Here is a 17,081-nt window from a genome sequence, read left to right as displayed (position 1 = left end):
CAGCCAACCTGAAAGGGTATTAGGGACCTGAGACCACACCTGAATGGTGATTTAAATCAATACTGCCTTAAGAAAATAGTTTCTAAAGACCCATTTCAAGTTATAACATCTAATAACAAAAGGTAAGAATGACTTCCTAACTGTAAAAAGTCATTCTTAGCATCCTCCTTACTGTACATCAATTCAGAGATAAAAAAGGAAGAAAGTGGCCAGGTGCGGTGGCTCACGCCCGTAACTCCAGTACTTTGGTAGGCCAAGGCCAAGGTGGCAGGATTGCTTCAGATCAGTTCCATAGCAGCCAGGGTAACATAGCAATGCCCTGTCTCCACAAACAAAACAAAACAAAACAAAACAAAACAAAACAAAACAATTAGCCAGGCGTGGTGGCACACACCTATAGAAGGCTGAGGTGGGAGGAATTCTTGAGCCCAGGAGTTTGAGACTGCAGTAAGCTAGGATTGCGTCACCGCACTCCAGCCTGGGCAACAGAGACTCCATCTCTGTAATACAAAAGAAAAAAAAAAAGAGTAAAGTGGGACTTTCAAATGGAATTCTTTTGCCTCTGTTCAAAAGCAATATAGCACAGAATTTACTTCCTATAGTTTCACTTGCTCAAAGATCCTGTATTATTCCTTGCAATAAAGAGAAGATAAAGCTTCCAAGGGCATTACTCTTTTGCTCCAAATCTATTCCTAGCATTTATACTTGTAAAATTATGAGCAATCTGGTATATCAACAGCACAATGACTATCCGCATTGAACAGCCAGAAAGCACTTCATTACACTACAGTACTTAGACTTTACAGCTTTCCTCTTGCCTTTTATTTCTGAATCTAGACAGTATATTCTTTTGTTTCTTTCTATAATAAACACCAAAGCTGCCAAGTTAAAAACGTTTATCTCATAAAAACTCTCAACTAAAGTACTTTATCAAATCAAAAGACATACATATAATTTTATTCATTCTTTTGTTACAACGTGTATTTCCTCCTCTGTCTTAGTCTACCCATGAAGGCTACATATGTACCATCCTACGTAAATTAACGCAGGAACAGAAAGCCAAATACCGCATGTTCTCATAAGAGAGAGCTAAACACTGAGCGTACATGGACACAAAGAAGGGAACAGACACCAGGGCCTACTTGAGGATGGAGGGCGAGGATTGGAAAAAATACCTATAAGCCAGGCATGGTGGCTCGCTCCTGTAATCCTAGCACTTTGGGAGGTTGAGGCCAGAGGACTGCTTGAGCCCAGGAGTTTGGGACCAGCCTGAGCAACATAGCAAGACTCCGTGTCTACAAAAGAAAAGGGGAGGGGAAGAAAAGAAAACAGAAAAGCTACCTATTGGCTACTACGCTCATTACCCGGGTGGTGATCTGCACACCAAACCCATGCAACATGCCATTTACCCACAAACGTAACAAACCTGCACACGTACCCGAACCTAAAAAAAAGTTGGAGGGAAAAAAGCTCATGTCTCTTGTACTCAACTGTATTTATTTACTTGAGACAGAGTCTTACTCTACTGCCCAGACTACAGTGCAGTAGCACGATCTCGGCTCACTGCAACCTCAGCCTTCCGGTTTCAGTGATTCTCATTGCCTCAGTCTCCCAAGTAGCTGGGATTACAGGCATGTGCTACCATGCCTAATTTTTGTACTTTTAGTAGAGATGGGATTTTGACATGTTGGCCAGACTGGTCTCGAACTCCTGGCCTTGAGTGATCTGCCCACCTCAGCCTCCCAAAGTGCTGGGATTACAGGTGTGAGCCACCTCAACACAAAGTATTTCTCTGCATAATTATTCTCAATATATACTATATACAGTTTTCTGTCTTGGTCTGACCAACCAGATTATAATTCCATCTTGTATTTTTTCTATATAAACTCATGAATAACACATAAACTCTTTGGTTTACAAAAGGGAAATACGTGCTTATTTAACTATAAATTAATCTGATTAAATGTCCCATTCTCTATCACCATTCTCTATCCAGACTAATACCCCAATTTTTCACATGAATTAGGGGTTACGGTGCCCTTCATTCAAATTAGGATTAGCACTTCTAGAAATTGAGAGAGAAGGTATGGCCTATCTAGAGAGTAGGGACTTGGCAGTCAAGCAGGTATCCAGAAAAGGAAAATAATCAGAACTTTTTATCATTATGCATTCCCATTACAAGGCACCAATTCTTCTTGCTAACGTTCCTCCTTTTGGCCTTTTCCAACAAATATCAATTTGAAACATCTGCTTCACTCTTTATGAGTCAACTGTGCAACTTTCTTGACAGGACTATAGAAAAACAAGGTAAGAATTGACACTACACTTCTAACAGTCTCCTAGGAAGCCTTCACATCTTTTGATGGTTTGATTAAAATCCTAAAGAACAAAATCAAATAAAGCTAAGGGAAAAAAGTGAACTTACCACCAAATAATGGTTCTGGTTCCACCAGTATTTCCTGCTTTTGAGGAATTGGGGCACGAACTTCTTCTCTATTAAAAAAAAATGGGAAAATAAAAAATGAAAACTATTTTCTGCTACCTGTTTGCTTTCTGTAATTACTGTGAATATATTCAAATTAACTTAGTGACTTTTAGAAGCACAGTAATAATGATAAATTTAAGTTATTTTGTTGGTTTTTTTTTTTTGGCAGGGGAGACAGTGTCTCACTCTGTCGCCCAGGCTGGAGTGGACTGACACGATCTTGACTCACTGCAACCTCCACCTCCCGAGTTAAAGCAAATCTCGTGCCTCGGCCTCCCTAGTAGCTGGGACTACAGGCATGCACCATCACACCTGGCTAATTTTTTTTCGTATTTTTAGTAGTGACAGAGTTGCGCCATGTTGGCCAGGCCGGTCTTGAACTCCTGAGCTCAGGCAGTCCACCCACCTCAGCCTCCCAAAATGCTAGGATTACAGGCGTGAGCTACTGCATCCAGCTGATAAGTGAGTTTTAGATGGTTTCCACATAAAGCTCAAGTGGAAATGAGTACCTGGAATATATAGCTCAAATGGTTTAGAAATAAAAACAATTTCCCTTTCCCTCTCAAGTTTTCTACCTTAAATTCTGTCAGAAAAAAAGAAAAAAATTTTCCCCCAAAAAATCAGGCAGAAATGAATAGAAAAATATAGGCTTAATAGAAGCAATATCACATTACTACTACATCAAAGAATAATTAAATCATAAGGAGATATTAAAATAAACTTTAAAAGGCAGTGAATTTCATGCTAATTATGAAAGAGGCTAACAGGTATGATCTTGGACTATTTACTAAAAAGATCCTAATATACAGAACAAAAAAAGTAATTACTCATCTTTTAAAAGCCTATTTTCTTCAAAGTTTACATTCACAGAGTTTACTGATAATCCATGTCTTCCAGTAACAAAAAACTCATTCAGATACACTGTAAAAATGGTGTGTGCCTTTAAAGAACACTTTATTTTAGGTTGGGCACGGTGGCTCATGCCTGTAATCCCAGTGCTTTGGGAGAGGAGGCGGGAGGCTCACTTGAGCCCAGGAGTTCGAGACCAACCTTGGCAACATAGCAAGACTCCATCTCTAAAAAAAAGAAAAAGAAAAAGAAATAGTTTTATAGTTGTAACTCAAGTATTGAACTTTGCTGATTAATGTTCACAGCAAACAGTAACTTCCTAATTTTCATTATCTTCCTGCTTATAATAAGTATTATATAAGCATGTAAATTCCATATAAATTTATGTTAGCCCTAATGGTTTTCATTCAGGTGTTCTGAACAGTAACAACTAAAGACCTTGTTTTTGATATTTAAGCGTTGGAACTCCAACACATCCTTTATGAAATGAAGTAGGAATACTCATTTCTCAACAATAACATCCTGTCATCAAAGAACAACCAGTTAAAGAAATTCCCAACAAACCACGTGACTAAAGGGTAATTCAAAATTATGTTAAGTACTCTTTCCTGGTGCTCACACACAAAATGTCAATCATCTGAAGAAACAGACAATACATCTATAAGAGGAAGCTCTGTCAATCCTTTCATCAAAAGGAAACAGGCCGGCCAGCCATGGTGGCTCACACCTGCAATCCTAGCATTTTGAGAGGCCAAGGCAGGTGGATTGCTTGAGCTCAGGAGTTCAAGACCAGCCTGGGCAACAAGGCAAAACCCCATCTTTCAAAAAATACAAAAATCAGCCAAGTGTGGTGGCATGTGCCTATAGTCCCAGCTACTTGAGGAGCTCAGGTTGCTTGAACCCGGGAGGCAGAGGTTGCAGTGAATCAAGAGCAGTGAGCAGAGATCACACCCCTACATTCCAGCCTGAGTGACAGAAGAAGACTGTTTTTTAAAAAAGAGCTAATTATCTTAAGAAAACTGGGCCGGGCGCGGTGGCTCAAGCCTGTAATCCCAGCACTTTGGGAGGCCGGGACGGGCGGATCATGAGGTCAGGAGATCGAGACCATCCTGGCTAACACGGTGAAACCCTGTCTCTACTAAAAAATACAAAAACCTAGCCAGGCGAGGTGGCGGCGCCTGTAATCCCAGCTACTCGGGAGGCTGAGGCAGGAGAATGGCGAGAACCTGGGAGGCGGAGCTTGCAGTGAGCTGAGATCCAGCCACTGCACTCCAGTCTGGGCGACAAAGCGCGACTCTGTCTCAACCAAAAAAAAAAAAAAAAAAAAAGGAAACTGGCCATTGGCTGGGCGCGGTGGCTCACGCCTGTAATCCCAGCACTTTGGGAGGCCGAGGCCAGTGGATCACGAGGTCAGGAGATCAAGACCATCCTGGCTAACATGCTGAAACCTGGTCTCTATTAAAAAAAAAAAATACAAAAAATTAGCCGGGAGTGGTGGTGGCGCCTGTAGTCCCAGCTACTCCGGAGGCTGAGGCAGGAGAACGGTGTGAACCTGGGAAGCGGAGCTTGCAGTGAGCCGAGATTGCACCACTGCACTCCAGCCTGAAAAAAAAAAAAAAAGAAAACTGGCCACACACAGTGGCTCATGCCTGTAAACCCAGCACCTTGGGAGGCCGAGGTAGGCAGATCACGAGGTCAGGAGATCGGGACCATCCTGGTCAACATGGTGCAACCCCGTCTCTACTAAAAATACAAAAATTAGCCAGGCATGGTGGCGTGTGCCGGTAGTCCCAGCTACTTAGGAGGCTGAGGCAGGAGAATCACTGGAACCTAGGAGGTGGAAGTTGCAGTGAGCCGAGATCACCACACTGCACTCCAGCCTAGCGATAGAGACTCTGTCTCAAAAAACAAAAAAAAAAGAAAGAAAGAAAACTTCTACCTAAACAAAACCTTCCATTATTGTTATACCTCGTTTTACAGCATATATATATATATACACACACACACACAATTGTCTCAATCTCAGACAACTGAATTGTTCTATAAACAAACTTTAATCTGACTAAATGCATCAGAGGGGTGGATTAAGCAGTACAGTTGTCCTTACATGAAAAGACTTGATTACCACATTATCTGAGGGTATCTGTACCAAGATTGTCAGCTACCAAGAATGGAAGGATGGAATAGAAAAAAGTGAATAAAGAAAATCATACTTTAGGAATTAGGAGCCATTATCGAATGTTGATCAACTAGCAATACAAACTATCTAAGCCAAAATATATATAGGGGAATTCATTAGGAAAAGATATTCATTTACCAAAACTATTTTTCAACACAATTGAGAAAACATGTTTTGTACAATGAGGATAAATATGCTCTCCCAAATCAACTATGAATATTTGCCATTTTGTTTTTAATCTTTTTTTTTTTTTTGGAGACGGGGGTCACTCTGTGTCAACCAGGTTGGAGTGCAGTGGCACAATCATGGCTCATTGCAACCTCAACCTCCCAGGCTCATGTGATCCTCCCATCTCAGCCTCCCAAGTAGCTGGGACTACAGCTGCGCACCACCACACCTGGCTAATTTTTCTATTTTTTGTAGAGACAGGTTTTTGCTATATTGCCCAAGCTGGTCTCAAACTCTTGGGCTCAAGCCATCCTCCTGCCTTGGCCTCCCAAAGTACTAGAATTACAGGCATGAGCTACCACGCCTGGACTTTTTTTTTAAGTATTAGGTTCTCATACTGATTTCTGTTAAAAGTCTGAGCTATATTGGGAGTGAAACACATGGCCAACATTAACAGAAAAAACTCTACACGATATTATTTTTATTTATTTATTTATTTATTTTTTGAGACAGAGTCTTGCTCTGTCACCCAGGCTGGAGTGCAGCGGCATGATCTCTGGTCACTGCAACCTCTTCCTCCTGGGCTGAAGCAATTCTTGTGCCTCAGCCTCCCAAGTAGTTGGGATTACAGGCACCCGCCACCATGCCTGGCTAATTTCTGTATTTTTTTTAGTAGAGACACGGTTTCACCATGTTGGTCACACTGGTCTCGAACTCCTGACCTCATGATCAGCCTGCCTCGGCCTTCCAAAGTGCCGGGATTATAGGTGTGAGCCACCATGCCCAGCCTAGTTTCAAACATTTTTCATGGCAACTCAAAACATTTCTGTGAATGTAGAAAAATCTGTAATTGGGAAATCTGAGCTTTACTGCTACTTAATGCTGTGTAGCTTGGGGAAATGGCTATGCCTCTGCTTCCTTATTGGTAAAATGTTGATAATGCCATCCAATAAGGTTTCTGTTTGTTTATTTGTTGCTGCCATGAGGCACACAGGCCCTGCTGGCCACGGGCCAATCCCAGCAGAGCAGCACCACACACTCCCACCAACCCCACCTCCCCGACTTCACAGAGCCTACATGGTTCCTTTGAGGATTCAATAAGGCAAGACAGTATCTAAAGAATCGAACGTATGTTACTACAAAAATTTCCACTTCATACTTTTTCAGAGGCTTTCAGCCTTTCATTTATTTCAAAACCAGAGAATTGACCTAGCTTTGATAAAAACGCAACTACTTAATGTAGGCAATGGATAGCTCCTGACAATACACATTAGATTCGTACTCTGTGTGTGGTCTGACAGCAGAGACACTTGCTGAACTGGTACTGGGCTCTTCAGCGATTCCTCCACCATCCAAAAACATAGTGACTGCCATTTCCAGATTATTGTTGCACGCTTCAAGCATATGTTTTCCTACACTTTCACTTGCACCTGAAACAGTAAAAAGACAGGAAAAACGTTAAAAAAAAAAAAAAAGACAGCCTCTTTTTTCAGCTCGTATTAGAATTCCCAAGTAAATCAATAGTATTTTTCCCTTTTAGAATGAATTTCTTGTGAAATACACCGAGCTAGAAAAAAAAATGCACACATTCTTGAAGTGAAATACACAGAGCTAGAAAAGAATGTAGAAGCATTAAAGAGTAATCATCCTTCATAATAAAACAAAAACTAAATATTAAAGCATTTTTTGGCCACTTCTGGTTTTTTTTTTTTGGCCATTTATTTAAATGGCCAAAGTATATATTTGGGAATAAGCTGAAAAAAGATAAAGAAAAATGAAAGACTATGTTCTAGAAAGTTAGAAATGCTTTGTTAGAAAGAATACATTTCAGTTAGCATTTCTGTTTCTGTTAAAAAGAAAGCGTCAGGCTGGGCACAGTGGCTCACACCTATAATCCCAACACCTTGGGAGGCCGAGGCGGCTGGATCACGAGGTCAGGAGTTGGAGACAAGCCCAACTAACATGGTGAAGCCCTGTCTCTACTAAAAACAAAAATGTGCCAAGCATGGTGGTATGCACCTGTAATCCCAGTTACTCGGGAGGCTGAGGTAGGGGAATCGCTTGAACCCAAGAGGCAGAGCTTTCAAGGAACCCAAGTCATGCCCCTGCACTCCAGCCTGGGCGACAAAGCAAGACTCTGTAAAAAAAAAAAAAAAAAAAAAAAGGCATCTTTAATACCAATGACAAACAAGTGAGAAGGAACATTTTTTTGTCTAAGCCATAACTAAGTCAAAATCTGGTAAGAAATGTCAATCTTCATCATTTAAAAATGTCCCTATTATAAACTAACTCATTTGTAAATAAAGTAAAGCTAACGGACTCTGCTAAATGAAATGTAAATTGGTAAGGTCCTTTAAGAAAACAATTTTACAACATGTATTCCAGAAACAAAAATACTCATTCCTTTTTTGACTCAGTAATTTCGGCTTCTAGTCAAAATAAAATAAAATCTACATAAAATACTATATGCATAAACATGTTCATACACATGTCCAGCATAGCTTCAGTTTATATTGAAAAGTTGGAAACAACAAAAATGTCTAATGATAGAATGTAAATTGAACATTTTAGGGCCACGAAAAAGCACCTCAAGCTTTCCATTTGGGATGATTTTTCTTCTATCTGAATTACGTCCCTTAGAATCTCCTTCTCTTGATGGTAAACGCTCTTAAGTTTTTGCCTGAAAATGTCTTTATTTCGCTGTCATTCCTGACAGTTTTACTGGGTATTCCATTTCAAAGCTGACAGCTATTTTCTCTCAGAATATTGAAGACAGCATTCCAATGTCCTCTGGCTTCTGTTGTTGCTGCTGGGAAATCAGTTGCCAGACTACAGAAAAATGTTTTTATAGCAATCTGTTGTTTCTAGTTGCTTTTAAGACCCTCTGTCTTTAGCCTTCTGCAATTTCACTCTGATTTGTAAGGGCTGATTTTATTTATCCTCTCTGGGATTCAGTGGACTTTTACCACTTGAAGATTGTCTTTTATCAATTCTGAAAAAGTCGCAGCAATTTCTATTTGATCGCTGCCTCACCCTTCATTCACACTTATTTCCTCTGTAACTCCAATTAGATGTACGTTACAACTCTTCACTCTAACCTTTATGTCTCAACCTTTCTTTCACATGCATATTGTCTCTTTAGCTCTCTATGTGCATTGTGGCTAATCTCTTCAATGCTATTTCGAGTTCACACATTTTCCCTTTAGCTGTGCCAATCTGTTTCTTCCCTTGCTCACTGAGCTTTTGATTTCAGCTAATTTTTTATAACTGGAAGTTCTGTTTTTGTTTACTTCCTCATCTGCTTGATCATGTTTTGGAGATCCTTAATTCATACTCCTATTTCAATCTTTCATTTCTTCAACCATATTAACCAAACTTATTGGAATCACTAAGGGAAAATATAAAATTTCTACAGTTTCTATAGGTCACTATCTCATGTTTCTGCTGGATCTTGCTCACTATGCCACAGTTTTTGTCTGATTTGTGTTTTTTTTACTGTGATGTCATGTGCCTTGACATTTTAATCTGCAGAATTCTGAAGCTTGGGTTGAAGGTACATTTCATCCTAAGAGGATATGATTTGACAGACTTTTCAAGGCACCCACGGGCACTAGCAGAGATCACTTTAAACACATTTCTGACTTGGAAGTTTTTCAAGACCACATGGGAAATGTGACTGTAACAATCCTGTCTCAGCCTCCCAAGTGGCTGAGATTACAGGTGCCTGCCACCACACTGGGCTAATTTTTGTATTTTTAGTAGAGACAAGGTTTCACCATGTTGGCCAGGCTGGTCTTGACCTCCTGACCTCAGGTGATCTGCCCATCAGGTGATCCGCCCGCCTCGGCCTCCCAAAGTGCAGGGATTACAGGAGTGAATCACCACACTAGGACTTAAAAATTTTTTTGAATACATACATTCTTCAGCACTGTTTTTCTCAGCAGCAGGGTTATTCATGTTATCACTCTACATTATCCTTACTGCAAGAAATGGAAGTGCTAACTCTACTCTTACTGTCTCTCATTTGTTTTCTCTTCTGTACTACTACTCTCTCTAAGGCAAATCCTTAATACTTACCTCAATTACTTCAACAGGCTCCTAACTGATCATTATTCCATCTTCCACCTTGCTGCAGAGGGTGTGTTCCAAAATACAAGTCTCATTGTATCATCCTCCTGTTTAAAATCCCTTAATGGCGACCAGGCACGGTGGCTCACACCTGTAATCCCAGCACTTTTGGAGGCCAAAGTAGGCGGTTAGGAGGTGAGGAGTTCGAGACCAGCCTGACCAACATGGTGAAACCCTGTCTCTACTAAAAATACAAAAATTAGCCAGGTGTGTTGGCACACATCTGCAATCCCAGCTACTCAGGAGGCTGAGGCAGGAGAATCACTTGAACCTGGGAGGCGGAGGTTGCAGTGAGCTGAGATTGTGCCACTTCACTCCGGCTTGGTCAAGAGAGCGAGACCTCATTTCAAAAAAACAAAAACAAAAACAAAAACAAAATCCCTTAACGGCTTTCTTCTGATGTCTGCAGTATAAATTCAAGTCTTTATGATCTGGAAAGCCCTTTGTTGGATCAGGTCTCAGCTTATTTCTCTGGCTTTGCCTTTCTTCTTCCTCATCCTACATAGTTTACTATAGTCAAATTCATTACCTGCTTGGAATGCCCTTATCCTCCCCATCATCCCCTCATCTAGTTCATGCATGCTGAAATCAACAGAAATGTTACTTTGTTCATTTGTATACTAGCCTACCTGCCCATTCCCATCCCTGAGATAACGTTCTATTAAATTCATGGATATACTACTAGTAAATGCTGGTTTACTGGCTCCCCTAAAAGAATAGACGGTTCTTGAACAGAGGAACTGGTTTTCTTGCCTCGGTATCTCCCAGCACCTGGCATCAGGCTTGCTTGCATGTGATCAGTGTCTGATAAACTTAGTGATATCTCATAGTACTTTAACTCATTAGCTATACACTAGAGAGAGAGGGAGCAGGCCTTAGTCAAAACCACTGGCAACCCTTTCACAACAATTTAATTTTGTACTTTGTGCATATACTTATGTTTTAAAATTAATTTATAAAGCAGTATGGTTACATTGTGGAAATAAATAGCAAATGGATACGCTGGATTAATGGATTTAAGATAGATTTAAAAAGAAGTGAAAATAACATGCTTCAAAAAACTAGCGGATGGCCGAGCACAGTGGCTCACACCTGTAATCCCAGCACTTTGGGAGGCCAAGGCAGGCAGATTAGCTGAGGTCAGGAGTTCAAGACCAGCCTGACCAACATGGTGAAACCCCTTCTCTACTAAAAATGCAAAAATTAGCCAGACGTGGTGGCAGGCGCTTGTAATTCCAGCTACTTGGGAGGCTGAGGCAGGAGAATCACTTAGCCTGGGAGCAGAGGTTGCAGTGAGCCGTTGCACTCCAGCCTGGGGCACAAGAGTAAGATTTCATCTCAAAAACAAATAAACTAGCAGATGACATGGAGTAGCTATAGTCTTTTCTGAAAACTGATAAAGATATATATTTAAGGTGCAAATGAAAACAACTGAATAAACTCATTTCACAAAATATGACTGAAAAAAGGCAGCCAGGTGCAGTGGCTCGTGCCTGTAAACCTGGCACTTTGGGAGGTTGAGGCAGGCGCATCATTTGAGCTCAGGAGTTCCAGACCAGCCTGGCCAACAGGGTGAAACCCCGTCTTCTACTAGAAATACAAAAATCAGCCAGGCATGGTGGCAGGCATCTGAAATCTCAGCTACTAGGGAAGCTGAGGCAGGAAAATCTCTTGAATCCAACAGGCGGAGGTTACAGCAAGCTGAGACCACACCACTGCACTTCAGTTTGGGTGACAGAACGAGACTTCATCTCCAAAAAAAAAAAGCATGAATACACAATGTGTGTAATAATGTTAAATCAATAAAAATTACCCAAGAAAGCACCTGATCATTTCACTTAAATCTCTAGAAACGCACATAGTTGACAGTCAACTGTTTTTTCAGTACCAGGTTATACCCATTAAAAAGGCTACTAGTAAAAAATAAAAAATAACAAGTGTGGGTGAGGATGTGGAGAAACTGGAACCACTATGCACTCTTGATGGGAATATAAAATGGTACAACTAGGGTGGAAAACTATGGTGATTCCTCAAAAAACTAACAACAGAATTACCATATGATCCAGTAATTTCACTTCTGGCGATATACCCAGAGAACTGAAAGCAGGGTCTCAAAAAGATATTTACATGCCCATTTTCATAACAGCATTATTCACAGTAGGTAAAACATGGAAGCCACCCAAGTACCCACCAACACATGAATGGATAAACTAAAGTAGTATATTCATACAATGGAATATCATAGAGCCTTAAAAAGGAAAGAAATTCTGACATGAATGAACCTTGAGGACATTATGCTAAGTGAAATAAGCCAGTCACAAAAATACAAATGCCGTATGATTCCACTTATGTGAGATATTTAGAGCACTAAAAATCACAGTCAGAAAGTAGAATGATGGTTGCCAGGGGCTGGAGGAAGGTAGAATGAGGAGTAGGGAGTTATTGTTTAATGGGTATACAGTTTTAGTTTTACAGACAAAGAGTTATAGAGAGGGTCGGTGGTAATGGTTACACATTATTAATGTATTTAATACCACTGAACTGTACCCTTAAAAATGGTTAAAATGGGCCAAGCACGGTAGCTCGCAGCTGTAATCCTAGCACTTTAGGAGGCTGATGTGGGCAGATCACTTGAGGTCAGGAGTTTGAGACCAGCCTGGCCAACATGGTAAAACCCCGTCTCTACTAAAAAATACAAAAATTAGCCAGGTGTGGTGGGCACCTGTAATTCTAGCTACTAGGGAGGCTGAGGGAGGAGAAGCGCTTGAACCCAGGAGGCAAAGGTTGCAGTGAGCTGAGGTCACTCCATTGCACTCCAGCCTGGGCAACAAGAGCGAAACTCAGTCTCAAAAAAAGGTTAAAATGATAAATTTTGTTATGTATATGTTAATACAATTATAAAAATTGAAAAAACAAACACCCTTTTGGGAAATTAGAGAAAAACAATTGCCTTTCATTTGGACTCTGCCTTTTATCGGGGCATATATGGTAATTTAAGTTACACAGGACCAGGGAGGTTTTTCCAAAGAGCTTCATACATTACTCAAACTTGAGAAACATTCTTAGACTTCTTACTCCCCCAAGTGAACATCCCATCAGTTAACCAAAGAGGCCTATAGTTCCTTCTAGTTAATACCACTCCTATCCAGCCTTTCCTATGTCCACTGCCACAGTCTTAGCTCAAGCCCTCAACATCTCTTACATGAATTACTGTATCTCACACCTCTTGGCCCCCTTTGATATATAATATGTCATCCCTCCGGTATCCATGGGGCATTGGTTCCATTACCGCCCAAATACCAAAATTTGAGAATGTTCAAGTTCTTCATACAAAATGGTACAGTATTTGCAAACAATCTATACTTTAAATCATCTCTAGATTACTTATAGCATCTAATACAATGTAAATGCTATTACACTGTACCTAATACAATGTAAACAGTTGTTATACTGTAGAAAATAATAACAAACAGAAAAGTCTGTAAGTGTTCAGTAGAGATGCAACAATGTTTTCTGTTTCTCTGAATATTTTGTTTCTTTTTGCTGGCCTGCAGTGGTACCATCTCTGCTCACTGCAACCTCTGTCTCCCAGGTTCAAGCAATTCTCCTGCCTCAGCCTCCCAGGTAGCTGGGATTACAGGCGTCTGCCAACACACCCAGCTAATTTTGTATGTTTAGTAGAGACAGGGTTTCGCCATGTTGGCCAGGCTGGTCCTGAACTCCTCACCTCAGGTGATCTGCCCACCTTGGCCTCCCAAAGTGTTGGGATTACAAGGCATGCACCACTGCACTGCACCTAGTCTTTTCCCTGAATATTTTCAATACACAGGCTAAATTCACCAATACAGAACCCATGGATATGGAGGGCCAGGTGTACCTCCAACACAGCAAAATAATGTAAGTTCAATTGTCTATCTTCCTATTTCAACGGTTCTGTCTTACTGATTGGAAAAGTTTTAATCCCTCTCAAGCTGCGTACAAGATTTGTTCCTTACCCCTCCCATTTTATATCCCTCTACTCTCATCTCACCTCTGTACCATCCCCTCAGCCACATGGACCTACCAGCATCATCTAGGCAGTTCCCTTGGTAGGACTTTATAAAGCCCTATCTTTGCATGATTTGGATAGCAGTTGGGACAACAAACCAAACACCCACCTTTCTGTTACGTTCTGAACATTTCCCCTTCCTCCTCACTCTGAAGCAGGAACAAATATATACTTTTCCAGTGAGTCATAATTTCTACCCTTGTCTCTGCTAGCTCTTCTGTCTCTCAAACTTTAAAAGCTCACTCAACTAGCCCAGATCTCACTTTTGTCATCCCAGTTACTTCTTCCTAAGTTCTCAGTGGAGCTGAACCAAAAGTTAAATTGTAGTATATACAAATTTAACATTCTAAATATCACAAAACACTTTAAAAAATGAAATATCAAAACAAAAACACAAATGCAACTTTTTGAAGGAAAGGAAAAGTTCTAATATCCCCACAGCCAACCTTATGTTATGCAACTAAATAAAAATTCTTCGGGCAAAAACAGCACAAATTTGATAAACAATTTCAAGACACATATGCTACCATGTTCTTATTCATAAAACCTGAGGCTTTCAGTGTTTCCCTAATATTTGTACACTGTCTCCAGTTACATTGTGTTGTATTATCATACTTCTTCTTCTCTTTTTTTTTTTTTTTTTGAGACAGAGTCTCGCTCTGTTGCCCAGGATGGAGTGCAGTGGCGCCATCTTGCCTCACTGCAACCTCCGTCTCTCAGGTTCAAGCGGTTCTCCTGCCTCAGCCTCCCGAGTAGCTGGGACTACAGGCGCCACCACCATGCTCAACTAATTTTTGTATTTTTAGTACAGATGGGGTTTCACTGTGTTGGCCAGGATGGTCTCAATCTCCCGACCTTGTGATCTGCCCACCTCGGCCTCCCAAAGTGCTGGGATTACAGGCGTGAGCCACCACGCCCGGCCATATTATCATACTTCTTAAATGCTAGTCTATAAAAGTTCAGGGGGCTGGGCACAGTGGCTCACGCCTGTAATCCCAGCACTTTGGGAGGCCAAGACGGGTGGATCACGAGGTCAGGAGATCAAGACCATCCTGGCCAACTTGGTGAAACCCCATCTCTACTAAAAAGATACCAAAAAAAATAGCTGGGTGTGGTGGCGTGTGCCTGTAATCCCGGCTACTTGGGAGTCTGAAGTGGGGAAATCGCTTGAACCAGGGAGTCAGAGGATGCGGTGAGCTGAGATTGCGCCACTGCACTCCAGCCTGGCAACAGAACGAGACTCCCATCTTAAAAAAAAAAAAAAAAAAAAAAGGCTGGGCGTGGTGGCTCACGTCTGTAATCCCAGCACTTTGGGAGGCCGAGGCGGGCAGATCACGAGGTCAGGAGATGGACACTCTCCTGGCTAACAGTGAAACCCCGTCTCCACTAAAAAAATACAAAAAATTAGCCAGGCATGGTGGCGGGCACCTGCAGTCCCAGCTACTCGGGAGGCTGGGGCAGGAGAATGGCGTGAACTCAGGAGGCGGAGCTTTCAGTGGGCCCATATCGTGCCACTGCACTCCAGCCTGGGAGACAGTACGAGATTCTGTCTCAGGGAAAAAAAAAAAAAAAAAGTTCAGTGACTACTGTACTCTACCATTTTAATTTAGACAGCAGCTGAAAATTAAAGGTTTCTTACAGGAAGACTACTGTTGGCTGCTTGTTCTAGCAGAGATGCACAATCTGTTAACATCTGCCTCCCAATGAACCCTAAAGCTAGCTTCTCAAGGTATGGACCAAACTTTCTTTTCAGAGAACTCAGTGGCCAAGTTTCCACTATTGTGGCTCTTGTCTAAGCGCTCATACTGCACTACAGCACCACAAAAAAGCAGAAAGAACATGTTGATGGTGAAGTTAAACTCACTTCTGCCGTAACAGCAACCAATGCTGGCTACTTTCACTCACAAACTTATCTGGTCATAGGAAATTCAACTTATACCAGGCATGGTGGCTCACGCCTGTAATCCCAGCACTTCGGGAGGCTGAGGGGGGCAGATCACCTGAGGTCAGGAGTTCGAGACTAGCCTGGCCAACATGGTGAAACTCCATCTCTGCAAAAATTGGCCAGGCACAATGGTAGGAGCGTATAATGCCAGCTACTCGGGAGGCTGAGGTGGGAGAATCACTTGAACCCAGGAGGCGGAGGTTGCAGTGAGCTGAGATCACACCATTGCACTCCAGCCTGGGCGACTGAGCAAGACTGTCTCAAAAAAAAAGGAAATTCAACTTAAAAATGCCACTGCATATTGTTGCCACCCTTTCCACCACCCTTCACCTACCAGAACTCCAATGCTACTGCCAGGGGAACCATTTAGAGAATTTGTGGGTTCTATGAGAATTAGAACTTGTAAAGTCAATCCTCAAGCAGCAGGCCTGTCAACATTTTAGTCTGCCTAGCCCAAAAGTCTTTTCCTAAGTGCCTATTTTTTTTTCATGTTATTATGCTGCCTAAAATACTTCCAATTCAGAGATTAATTTGGGTAAACAAACATCCTCTTTAAAAATATGAAGACTTACTAGAGTTAAGGATGTATCAATCATTTCATAATCTAAATTAATTCAATCATATTGCCTTCTCTTAGAAGCTAGTAACAATGAATTTAGAGTTGATACATAGAGGAAAAGGGTGTTGATTTAGAAGAAGAGGGATGTAAGTAGCTTTAGTGTCACAAGTGCCTTTCAGGGAGGAGGTCAGAAAGGCCTGCAGTACCACGTGAGGGCAACTTAGGGCATGAAAAGACATTAAGCACCTGGAGCCACAGACACAGCAAGAAGTTAAAATTAATGTATAAAAACCTTTGCCTCTGCCCTGCCTTTTTTTTTTTTTTTTTGAGACGGAGTCTCGCTCTGTCCCCCAGACCGGAGTGCAGTGGCGCGATCTCGGCTCACTGCAAGCTCCACCTCCCGGGTTTGCGCCATTCTCCTGCCTCAGCCTCCGGAGTAGCTGGGACTATAGGCGCCCACCACCCGGCCTGCCTCTGCCCTGTCTTATGCCCAGTAACAAAGAGAAAATATTCTTCAAATTCCCTTCTGTACTCATGCTAAGGAGTACAGAATAGACATGATTTAGTAAGAGCCTGGAAACTACTCAGATAAACCTGGGTTTGACTCCTACTTCTGTCATTCACTAGTGTGACTCTGAGTAAGTTACTAATTTCTCTAGGCATCAGTTTCCTCAGTTATAAAATGAGGATTTATCAACTTCATGAAGTGCTACTGTGAAT

The 17,081-nt window shown here is 41.5% G+C and overlaps 1 protein-coding gene across 1 annotated transcript in view; it reads right to left on the bottom strand.

Moving 5' to 3' along the window:
- The window catches only part of UBXN7 (UBX domain protein 7), an 85,383-nt gene that overhangs the window by 46,755 nt on the left and 21,547 nt on the right, over window positions 1-17,081 (bottom strand). The window contains exons 2-3 of the mRNA XM_011978725.1: window positions 6,964-7,117; window positions 2,426-2,493 (exon numbers count right to left, since the gene is read on the bottom strand). Of these exons, the coding sequence (XP_011834115.1) occupies window positions 2,426-2,493; window positions 6,964-7,117 (222 nt within the window). The remainder of the gene's footprint in view (window positions 1-2,425; window positions 2,494-6,963; window positions 7,118-17,081) is intronic.

Source organism: Mandrillus leucophaeus, unplaced genomic scaffold (genome assembly GCF_000951045.1).
Source record: "Mandrillus leucophaeus isolate KB7577 unplaced genomic scaffold, Mleu.le_1.0 Scaffold199, whole genome shotgun sequence".
NCBI classification, from domain to species: domain Eukaryota; kingdom Metazoa; phylum Chordata; class Mammalia; order Primates; family Cercopithecidae; genus Mandrillus; species Mandrillus leucophaeus.
This window is presented reverse-complemented; position numbering and strand designations above follow the sequence as displayed.